Raw genomic sequence first — 12,565 nt, forward strand, 5'->3', positions numbered from 1 at the left:
GAGACAAACAAAAACTGATAAACACAGAGAACAGTTTAGGGGCTACCAGAAGAAAAGGGGAGTGGGAGAGAGGTAGATAAAGGTAAAGGGAGTCAAATATATGGTGAAGGAAGGAGATTTAACTTTGGGTGGTGAACACACAATGCAATATACAGATGATGTAGTATTGAATTATATACTTGAAACCTATATAATTTTATTAACTAATATAACCCCCCAAATTTAGTAAAAATAAAATAAAAATTGAATTAAAAAATATGAAGAAATAAAAATAAATTGTCTAAATTAAACCAAAAGTTTCAAATCAATGTAAGAAGACTGAACTTTGTGGGGATTAAGATATTCTCACAGACATGAACACTGATGGTGTGTTTTTTAAAGTGCTCAGAGCCCTTTTACTTCAATAAATATTAATTGAGCAACTACTAAAACTTAAGACAATGTGGATTCAGATGGAGGGAAGGAAGGAGGGAGGAAGGAAGGCACAAAGTTGAATAAATCATGTCCCTGACCTCAATGAACATAAATGGCAGGGTCTTCAGAATATATAATAAAAAGAGACATAAAAGGCCCTTTGAAAAAGTTTGCTTGGGGGACCTAAAATTTATTGTACCAAGGTCATTAACCATCCTTTTCTATCTCTGGGTCTTGGGGAAGAGAATTACCTTGTATGAAACATTTATTATGTGCCAGGCCTGGGGAAAGGCACTGTTTACAAATTATCTCAATTAATACTCATAACAAGCTTGAAAGGTAAGTATTAGTGCTCCCATTTCACATATGAGGAAAATGGAGGCTTAGAGAGAGTAGGTAACTAGAAACAGAATGATTTGGTGCAAACAGTTCTGGACTCAAGCCAGACAGCCTTGGTTTCAAAATCCAGGTCCTCCCCTTATTGGTGGTCTTGGGCAAGTTATTGTATTTCTTTTGAGCCTCAGTTTCTTCAACTGTAAAACTGGTATAGTAGGACCTCATCAAAAGTTTATTTTATTAATCAATTGGCATGATGCACAATGAATGCCAGACACAAAGTAAGGGTCCAACAAATGATAACTATTAAAAAGCTCTTAATGACCTAGTTCACATGGAGAGGAAGTAACAGAAAAAGAAATCTGATTTTCTCCTCTTCTCAATGCCAGGAGCAGAAATTGGAAAACTTGTATTTTCTTTCCAGTTCATCTGCTATCTAGCCATGAGACTGAGCAATCAGTTAACCAGTACAAGTAGCAGATTCTCTTCAAAAGGAGAATATGGTAAATATATATCTCCTCTTCCAGGTTCCAAGAAAAATGCATACCTATGAAACTATACAAATGTAAAGTGGTGGAATTACTAAACAAGAGAGGGAAAGATATGTGTTTTTTTTCTCTAGGGTTCTCTGACACAGCTAGATTATGATCAAGTCCCATTTAAATATACTCAATTGCTTTTGGAGAATCAAGAGATTATTTGTCTACACAGATTTTCCAGTGTGTAGAAAGACTTGATCAGGAGGTCAGTCGGCAAGTCAATCACGAATGCACACAAGTGTTGCTCAATACTGCTTCTCCCTACCCTTCTCCTTTCAACACTTGGCCACTTCTAGACGACTTGGCTGAGCAGAGTCAATGAGTCTTAAGCATCTACTTCCTCCACCCTTAGTTATCTGGAGCCCCATTCTCACCAATGAACTTCCCCAAGCCTGCTTCTGTATGCAGGTAGGAGAATCAGCTAGTGTGAAACAGCAGAAAAAAGAAATCTGGTATTAAAGAGGATTCTCAATAAGGTAAACTTTCCCAACCACAGCCCAGTCACAGTGTGTCTCTGAGAGCATTTATCACAGTCTGCCTTAGACCACCTGGGCTCCAATTTCAGCTATGTCACTTACAAACTGGGTGGCTTGGCCTACATCTTTTACCTTTCTTTTAAGCCTGGTTCCCTGTCTACAATTTCCCCAGGAAATGGGGATAGTAAGAGCACCTCTACCTTTTGGTAATTAAAAGAAACATTTTGTGTCTATAACAAATGCTGAGAAGTTAGCTCTTACCTTTATTATATTAGAATGCTTGAAGGCAATAACCATGTATTTTTCCTTCTAGTAATTCCCACAGTTCCTGAGATCAGTTCTCATTCCCAGCTGGCAATCAATAAATAATTGGCTCAGACCAAAACTCATACAGCAAACCCTTTCAAATGATTAATCATTAACATTTCTAGTTTGAGAGTTTGTCTAATATACTAGTGATTAAGCCACAGGAAACATCATTGCAGACATCCAAGACCCTACAGGACTCTCTACATGTTTTATAAGATTCCAAAGATATTCAAACTTTGGTATATTTTCTAGCTTGCTATAAATAGTGGCACTATGCATAGCTATTAATTGAATGTAAGAAACTAAAATAATAAAGTGCTGCTAACTGGTTTCTTTCACACTGACCTCTGCTGTTCCCTCATATTCCCTCAGAAGAGAGGTTGATCACACACAGACAAGGTCACTGTGCCTCTAACAGAGCATCGCACCTGGAAACTAAAGTACTTGGCCTTAAAGTTTAAACACTCACTCAGCTCCATGGATGGCAAGACCAATGAAGAAGATCACAAAAAGATGGTGTGTGTACCAAAACACTTCAAAGTAAGACCTCCGGATGGTTTTGGTGGAGGAAGTAATAATTAATATGAGGCACAGTGTGATAACAATTCCAGTGATGCCTGCCAATCGAGTCACAGCCACGTACAGGCCTCCTTCAGGGTTCTGTAAAATATAAATACATATATGCATTATCTGTAGGCTCTCAAATGCAGGACTACCTATATATAAAGTGTCCAGTGTGTAGGGCAATAGGTATTTTCATTCTCCCTTTAGATAACCCTAACCATCCCTCACAGAGTGATGAAGACTTGGAATAGATATTTCTCAATTTCAAAAAGTCTTACGTAGTTGAAGTGTCATAGGAAATATGAATTGATATACTGAAATAGTTCTAAGGGAGTATCAAATAAAGGAAATTAGTCTATTATAAGATGTTCTAAAAGGGGCTCGAGATCTTTCTCCCTTTGCTTTGGAAATGGCCATAGTGCTTAGTTTGCAAATTCAGGCCATGTCCAACATCTTAGGTTGCATTTTCCCAAAGGAGACTCTGAAATGAAAATTCATGGGCAAGTGATTTAAAAAGGCTGTTCTCCTGAAGAAACTGGTAAGGGAATGGTTGATGGGACAGAAAAAAGAGGAACAAGTCAAGAAAGAGGGCTATCTCAGGCCATCTTATAGACGGTAGCTTTATCCTGATGCTGCAGGGGAACTGTGGAGGGTAAGTTACACCTCAGAGTTTATCCTGACTCAAGCAAAGAAGCTGGGCTTTCACAGCTTGTACCCATCAGTTATTGGCTAATGGCTACCCTGGGAGAAGTAGCTATCCACGCCGTTCCAGATCTCTGATCTGGGCAAAGGGACTCCAATAGCCCCAGGGCGGTCCTCTGAGGAAGACACACTTGTACAGGAAATTGAAAGTGAAAGCATGCAGAAGGGTGGAGGAGCACAGACACTGTAAAAATGATTCAAAGACATGTGGGCGCAACGTGGCAGTATTGGCTCACTCACCTAGTATGTTCACAATGCCACCCTTATATATCATTGTACAGTGAACAATACAAAAGAGAAATTACCCAAGACATTATAGAGAAAGAATTCCTGTTTTGTTTGATGCTATTTCATTCTGTCCCTAAGTAGACCAGGCAAGTTTTCTCATGTCAGCCTGAGGGTAATTATTTCTGCAGAATTAAGGGATTTTTCTTGCAAAATTTTCTAAACAGAAGGAAACATGTTTGGAATTCGGTGTATAGTAAAGTGATTTGGCCGTCCTCCCAAGCCACAGGCCCATAAAGATAACTTGGAGCTTTTCCCTCTGAGTTTAGGAAGCTTCAACAATTGCTGGAAGGAAAGAAGTCCTTGCCTATGGATACCCTCAAATGGCTGCCCCTGGAGGGCCGCTGAGTTACTCCCAGCGCACTATGCTTCTCAAGAAATGACAATTAGCAGACATAGGCCAGCCCTTAGATGTTGTAGGAAGGACAAAAGCATCACTGACAGTTGTCAGCTGTTGGCTGGTCTGGTACTAAAATCTAGGTTAGAGCGTTCCCTATATCACAAAAACAATTTCGTAGAACGGCAGCATCATTGTGTGACTGTTACAGAGTGAGACAAAACTAAGAACAGTCCAAAATCATGTCTGAACCAAGACAAAAACATGGGTGACTGCTGCTTCTTTACTTATTACAGATTTAGCCCGTGCTATGCCCTTGTGCCTCCCAGAAAACAATTAAAATACCAAATCCTAGAACCACCCCCAATTCCTGACCATTCCTGATCCAGAGCAAATCTTTGCTTCCTTAAGCCCCTCTCAAATTATCTAACACAAGTCCAAATCTTATAGCAAGCCTCTCTTAACATGCTCTTGAAATGCCCCAGACTTCCTCATGGTATGGGGTTTCTTTTACTGCAGTAAGTAATTGAACCCAACTTTGTTCAACTAAATGTGTGTTCCTGGCTTTCTTTGACTGTTCAGCCTCATCGTGGTGAGCTTGAATTACTCCAAGCTCCACGCACACACATTCTCACGGGTGAGCTTAACGAACTGGAAAACATCTACTGACTCTCCGTACACGGGATCAGAAGTATGGGACACAGTTTCTCTGTACTCATTTTCTTAGAACCCAGAGACGTGTTCCTCTGATAGTCAACTTTTGTCATTGCTGTTGTTCTGGCTAAGCAAAGTTCTTCATTCACTGAAATCTAGCCCTCAGTTTTAACGATCTAGGAAACATCAAAATCAGCAAATAAGAGGCTTACCTTGATTCTCTCTCGAGCAAAATTGAGGTAAGTTTCACCAGGCTTATCTCCAATGTCAGAGAGTGCTATTGAGTAAGGATCAGAATTGTTGACTCGGGCATTTACACACCACTCCACATTAAATAGATGTGCAATGGTGTGGATCGCTAAAGAGGGCAGAAAAGAGAAACAAAGAGTGAAAGGTGTGCACAATTTTACTGTAAGCTGGTTTGCCTATGATCTCTGCCTCTATGAAAAGTTACAAGGAGACACAAGGATGGCCAAGGACACTTATAAACAAGAACTGGGTCTCCAGGACCACAGAGGCAAAGCCATTCTAGTGGTAGGCTATTCTCCAGTTGTGTGATTGTAGGCAAATCACTTAACCTCTCTGGTCTTGGTTTCCTAGTTTGCGAAATGAAGGTGTTGAACTACATCATCCTGAAGACCCAACCAAGTTCTAAGATTCTACAAAATAACCTTGGTCTCTGAGGATGTTTAGATATGTTCTCATTGTCTCTCTCCACCTGATATATTTGTGCTCAAATAAGAAGACTCTCCTGCAACGCATGCCTTTGGTTGTTCCATTCACCTGACTCTGACATTATTCCAGAGAGAGATGACAAAATTATATTAAACTGATACAAATCGATGGCCATAAGAAGGAAACTCTTTTTTAAAAATTTCATTCTTTATTAACACTTACATAGGACTTACTAGATGCCATAAGTGCTTTATAATCACTTAATCGTTATGAGCCAGTGATGTAGATACTATTATCATTTCATTTTACAGATAAGGAAGCTGAGGCATAGATTGCTTTAAAATATTGCCCAAGGTTAGCAAGCTAGGAAGTTGCAGAGTTAAGAAGCAAATGCAAGCAGTTTGACCCACAACCCCGTGCTCTTAACGGTTATACTATGTTGCTTTCTAACAAGATTTTATCATACATTTCACTTTTGAAACATTTCATTTACAACAGCTGAAAAAGCCTGCATGATCTACAAGCAAGAGATGAGAAACTCATTTGAGTGCCTGCAATCTAAATCTATTTTACTCAGATTAGGGACAAGACTCTTAAAGGCAGAGTAAAAGTCTATTATGTTCATCACTGTGTATGTATGCATGCCTACTGTCTGGCACATCAACTATATATTAAGTGACTTAATGGAGATTTGATAAGGGTCGCAGACACATTCCTTCTTTCTTTTTTCTCTTTTGAATTGCATTTTTAATTGTATAATTGGCTTACAACATTACATAAGTTTCAGGTATATCATAAGGATTTGATACTTGTATATATTGCAAAATGATCATACAATAAGTGTAGTTAACATCCATCACCACACATGGTTATAGAATTTGTTTGTTTGTGATGGGAACTTTTAAGATCTACTCTTTAGCAACTTTCAAATATGCAATATAGTATTATTAACTATAGTTGCTATACCAAATACATCCCTTCTTGTGCCAATGCCACCACCACAAATCTACATGTTCAAACAAGTATTTTTTAAATGAATGAATAAAAGCTATCATATGTGGACTAACAAACATTTTTTATATTAAAAAGGGTGAAAAGGGGCAAAGACACAGGAATTTTATCAGAAGAGGCTAAGGATAAAAAAGTATTAGGATATGAGGGAATAAATCCTAATATTGGAATGGCAGAAATAAGGGTGAATATTTTTAAACACAACTCATTAAAAATACAACATATCTAATTGCCACTTAATATGCCTATAAAGGCTGATTTCCTATTTTAAAAAGTATCTAAGAAGAGAGGGAGCTTTCTGGTTCCAAGTTTTCTTCACAATCTCAAATATCTTAATAAGCTTACCAGTATGAAGGGCAATCATCCACGCCACCATTTTATGAAAGGTGAGGTTCCTGTCTAGTTGTCTTCGAATTCTTGTTGAGCAGCACTTCGGATTAAAGAGAAAAGAATGAAATAGTACTTGTTAACAAGAAGATTTTTTCTGTGCTAGGCATTAGATACATATGATTTCATTTAATTTTCACAGCCACCCTAAAAACTATACCATTCCATAGATGAGAAAACAGGCTCGAATAGATGTAGTCATCTTCCCAAGGTCGAACAGCCAGTAAGTGGCATAGTTGGCTTAATCAGTATGTTTTATGTTCTCTTACCAGTGACATAAAGTCTCTCTCGGAATCTGTTGCTTAATTGTATAAAATATGAATTTGTACAGAAAACATATCTAACCACATAATTTCTAGTTCAGATTAATTTATTTAATAAACAGAGGATATAGAAATTAACAAAGGACAAGCCTGCCCTCGAAGATCTAATAGTCTAATGGGGACACAGACAAGTGAACAGCTCTAGGACAAGTGAATAGTTTTAGAATTCGACTCTTCTAGGACATACTCTATGGGGGTAGAAAAAATAGTTCACCTGTCTATGTTGATAGAGATAACATCACAAGGAGAGATCATTAAAAAAAATAATAGCACAAATAATAATAGTTAATATTTACAAAGAGCTTATGCAAGGAGCTGCTTTAAGTGTTTCACGTGCATTGACACATTTCATTTTATATCAATCCTATCAGGGAGGTACCATTATTATTACTGTATAACACATGAGAAAACAAAGGCAGAGGGAGGTTACCTTGCCTTAGGTTGCATAGTTAATAAGTGGCAGAGCTGAGATTTAAACTGAGCCTGTCTGATGTCAAAGATATCAATATTCTGATATTTCATACCTTATATGAATACTTTGACATTAAAAATAGTATTTTGGTCAATATGTTAATTTAACTGCCCTAATGGCATACATAAGAAAATGCGGGTTTGAATCTGGATTCAGGTAATTGCCCAAAGTAGAAAAGAAAAAACAAAACCTAGTTTATGGCTGAATCAGAGCTTTGCCCTCCTGAAAACTGGTCAAATGCTCACTCTGGCTGTTTTGCTCCCGAGACTAGATGTACTGCTATTGAAATTCAGAGAACTTTTAGGAGGCTAGAGTGAAGTGCCAAAAATAAACAAACAAACAAATAAACAAAAAAACTTTAGGTATTATAAATATCTGGGTCTAAGGTATTCAATTTAAATATAAGGGTTTACTTATTTTTAATAAAGTGTTCTGATTTTATAGAAAAATGTAATTTTGTGAAAAATTGTGTTTATTTCACTATTTCTCAGTTAGCTACCTTTAGGGAGGGCAGGCTGTTTGAACCAGGAGAGCAGATTCCTGGGCCCGCAGAAATAGAGTGAGGAAGATATTGAGGATTTCAGAAAAAGGAAAAAAGAATTAACCTTCATTGAGTGCCTCATTTCATGCAATAAGTATTATTGTTCTCATTTTACAGTTAATGAAACTAAAGCTAAATCTCATGTCGGATGGAATCCAGTCTATTCGTCTTTAAAGGTTCATGCCCTTTTCCACCAAACCAAATGTAAAGATATAGTTATTATTATTCTACCTGTCTAAAAACCCAAGACAAGAATTTAAGTGTAAGTATTCTATCTGGAAGGTGATCACAGAAGACAAGGTTAGGGTAAGTAAGACTAGGAAGAGAAGGAAACCAATAAAGGGTGTACTATCTTATCAGCTGCCACTGTCATATCATATATCAGTGGGCTCTCTGATCAGGGAATTCTGGGAGACTGTGTAGAACATGCTTTAGAGTTCTCATTTTGTTTTCTTTCCTAAAGAGTTAGGAACCTTGGGTATTCATCCAACAACTTGCATCTATGACTGCCTGAGGGTTGTTCCCAGGGCATCAGCACCCTGGCATTTCAGGCTTGCCCCAGGAGAGGGTTGAAAGAAAATCCTCTGGCAGAGAAAGACTGGGGCTTCCAGAAGGCAGCTGTTCCATGTATTGGAACTGACATTGTGAAGGGAATATGGGTGGAACGCCAACAGCATCAGCTATCACTGAGCTCAGCAGTGACTCAGGATCTCAAAACAAGGGTTTCCTGTTTGAAATCACTTATTTTATATTTATGTTGGTGAAAAATCGACTGTCCTTGTTTTCTTATACAGCCTTGTTATCTTTTGTGTTTGTTCAAGTTCTGTGCTTTGTTTTACTACTTTGGATTCTTTACAATTTAAAGGAAATATCTTTTTCCTGTTTCCCAATCGTTTCTTAGAGTCCTTGTGGTAGGCAGAATTCTAAGATGATTCTCAATAACCTGATATAATCTTTTTTTCCTTAAGTGTGGGTGGGGACCTGACTTATGAATATGATAGGATGCCACTCCTGTGATTTTGTTACATTATATGGCAAAAGGGACTTTGCAGAAGTAATTAAAGTCCCAAATTAACCTTAAGAGAGAGACAGATTATCTGGATAAACCTGACCCAATCAAATAAGTCCTTTAAATCAGGGTCTAGAAGTCAGAGATTCAAGGCATGAGAACTATTTGATGCACTGTTGTTGGGCTGAAGATGTAGGAGGCTGTTACAACCAAGGGCTTGGCGCCCAACGCACACAGAAGCCAATACTATGGCATTGGCTTCTGAGAAAAGAAAAGGCTCTTATCTGAGAGTTGACTGGCAAGAAGACAAGAGGCAAGGCTCAAATCTGCTTCCCAATCCCGAGTTTGGGGGCAGGATTTTAAGAGATTTCAGCACCGAATCTTCCTAGACATTGGACCCTTTGTGTCTGAAAGATTTCTGGCGCTCAGTTTCCAGTCATGTCCTGGTCCTTTAGTTCCATCAGTGGGGTGGGTGGGGAGTATTTAAGGGTTCACAAGTGTTACTCATGAGTGGTGTAAACTTTAGTTCTGGGTCTTGTTAATAAAGGATAGGACCAGTTTGAGCTGATTCTGCAGTTACAAGGCCACATGACAAGCACTACAGGGATATCTAGGATCTGAGAGTGGCCTTTGGATGATCATCAGCAAGGAGACAGGGACCTCAGTCCTACAAATACAAGGAACTGAATTTTGCTAAGAGGAATGAACTTGGAAGATTTTTACCCAGAGTTTCCATATGAGAATTCAGCCCAGTTGACACCTTGATTCCAGCCTTGTGATACCCTGAGCAGAGGATGCTGGACTTCTGACCTACAGAACTGTTTGCTAAAAAATTGAGGTTGTTTTAAGCCACTGTGTTTGTGGAAATTTATTACACAGCAATAGATAATTAATACAGTCCTTATTGGAGTGATGGAACACGATTGGAAATTAGTAGGGTCAGAAAGCAGCACTGAATTACATTTCAGACAGCAAGTTTTGCCATGAAATAAATATACCTGTGTTGTATTACAGCCCTACCACATAGCTTTGTGACATTGAACAATGTACTCAATTTCATTTCCTCACTTACATATTTATCATAGTTATTCTCACTTAGGTCTTTTTCATAGATTCACTGAGAGGTATTTAATAAATATTTTTATTTTTAATATCATTATTTAACCTTTCATTTAATATGGCTTGGATCCCCAGCTAGAAGGTAAGCTTCCTGTATGCAGAGCAATATGTCATGTACTTTCTAAAATCCTTTCATAATTATTTAAATGAATTAAATTTTCACTGTCCTGGAATCTAAGATGATTATTCTAAACCTAAAGAGATATATTTACCCACATATTTATACTTGCCACACAGTTTTCTTTTCTACTTCCTGACAAATCATTCTGAAACTCTTGGGGAAAAAAGATATACTGGCTTCTCCATCCTGAATTTGAAGAAAAGGAATGTAGTTTTGTCTTGGTCTGTACATTGTCTACATAGTTCTGTCCTTATCATCAACATGGATTATCAAAAATATCAAATAGATTTCAATGCCCCTTAACAGCCAGAGCAACAGAACCTTAGAGAAAAATAAAGCGAATGCCAGAACAATGGAGAGATGTGCTTGGGAAATGCAAGGTCCATTCAGTAATACTCTGATCTTAATAGGTAATTTTTTTAAAGCTAGTTAATGTGAAACAAATACATTTTATTAAAAGGAAAAAAAAATAGAGGCTATTAGTCACCAATGGGCCAGTGGAATGGATCAATCTCTAATTTTTCCCAGCTACCATCCACAGCGTGGTCGAGTTTGACAAAAAAAAAAATCCAAAGAGAAGCCAGATGTCATGCTTATATGGGGTTTCCAGATACAATTTCTTTACCATTTCTTGAAAAGGGGGCAAGACAGACAGTTGGTGGGTGAGAAGGAAAGTCTTTGCTGCCTGTGACTGTCCAGGGCTTTTTTGTTCCTCTCCACCACACAGGTATAATTTTTATGCTTTTGAGTCACTTCTGAATTATTGCCAGCCGCCTATAAATTACCAAAGCTGCCATCATGCCCCATATCTTCCTCACTGAACCACCTCTTAGCTTTTGGCCTTTGCCTCCTAAATGGAAGTTTCTGTGTTACTGTCAACTAGAGCTTTGCCCGATCTCAATAAACTAACATTCAGCTGGAAGGGAGATTACTGAGTCATCTCAGCAGATTTCTATGCTCTATGCAAACTACAAGAAAAAAAAAATTCGAAAAATTGAGAAATGGACCTAAAAAGAAGTACACATTTAATGGGGTATAACATGAGCTTCTGTAACATGAGTTAGTTACAGAAAATTAAAAATTCTATTTTAGGTACCCCTGGTCTCACCACACACGCCATGAATGAATCTGAATAAGATACTCATGTGCAATTTGGGAGAAATTGCAAAAGCCAGCCTTGCAGCTAACAAAACTCAGGGGAAGAACCTGACAGTATTGTCCAAACCTGGCGGCAGTAGAATGTGATAAATATGAAGAACACTACTTTATTTGTACAGCACTGTTTACAATTTTCAAATTATGTGTTTATTCTTTATCTCCTTCATAAAACTTTAAGCTCCTTGAGCTCATAGCCCATCTATGTTTTATCCTTTTTTTGTTAACGCAGACAGTAATCGGTCTTCCTAGGTGGTCTCCCAGCCAAGTACTAACCAGGCCTGATCCTGCTTAGCTTTCGAGATCAGAAAAGATCGGGCACGTTCAGGGTGGTATGGCCGTAGACTATGTTTTATTCTTTACTCATCATGTTTCCCCAGTGCTTAGCACATATCTGGCACTCATTAAATATTTGTTGACCTCACTAGTTGACAGGCTTAATCAACTAATATACTTTTAGAAGGTCATATTCATTCTTACATTTGCATTTTCCCACCTTTTTCTTTTCAGCTAAAAAGAAAACAAAAGAACTATGAGACAGGAAGTCCAAGAGACTTGCCCTAGACCACATGGTTAGAGAAAGAACCACACTGAGGGTTTCTGACTCTGACTATATAAGGTTACGAATAGGAGCTCATTCTCTCACCTTCCTATATCTTTCTGATTTTAAGACTAGGACTTCCATCCAGTTAGAACTTAGCTTCTGCATGGCAAGTTGGGGTTATGCTGAGCCCCATCCTTCCACATGTCCCTCAACAAAGTAGGCTGAGTCTTTACCCCAGTCTTTCTGGGCTGAGTCAAACCTGCAGCTTTCTTTCTCCAGGTAACCAGAAGGATTATAAAGCAAAGTCTAAATGATTAAAACCACTAGAAACTGAATGAAAGTCCTGTGACTGTTTAATTTGCATAGTGTCTTACTAACCAGTCCTTGAAATTACAACATCCTTGCCAATTCTAGCCTAGGCTATTTAGCATGCTCAAACATTCATCTATGTGATGGATTTTCTAAGATCATAACAGCACAACAGTATAGTTTTATGTGTAGGTCACAGTAGGGACGTGAATGGACTCTGGGGGTACAATGACCTGAGTTTGAATCCCAACACTCTCATTTAATTTCATCTTCACCTCACTGG

General features: G+C 38.2%; 1 protein-coding gene across 1 annotated transcript in view; it reads right to left on the reverse strand.

Annotated features, from left to right (window-relative positions):
* The window catches only part of LOC102887189 (cytochrome b-245 heavy chain), a 33,217-nt gene that overhangs the window by 14,848 nt on the left and 5,804 nt on the right, over positions 1 to 12,565 (reverse strand). The window contains exons 4-6 of the mRNA XM_006918263.2: positions 6,648 to 6,732; positions 4,829 to 4,974; positions 2,544 to 2,734 (exon numbers count right to left, since the gene is read on the reverse strand). Of these exons, the coding sequence (XP_006918325.1) occupies positions 2,544 to 2,734; positions 4,829 to 4,974; positions 6,648 to 6,732 (422 nt within the window). The remainder of the gene's footprint in view (positions 1 to 2,543; positions 2,735 to 4,828; positions 4,975 to 6,647; positions 6,733 to 12,565) is intronic.

The sequence above is a fragment of the Pteropus alecto genome, unplaced genomic scaffold, assembly GCF_000325575.1.
Source record: "Pteropus alecto unplaced genomic scaffold, ASM32557v1 scaffold28, whole genome shotgun sequence".
Taxonomy (NCBI): Eukaryota; Metazoa; Chordata; class Mammalia; order Chiroptera; family Pteropodidae; genus Pteropus; species Pteropus alecto.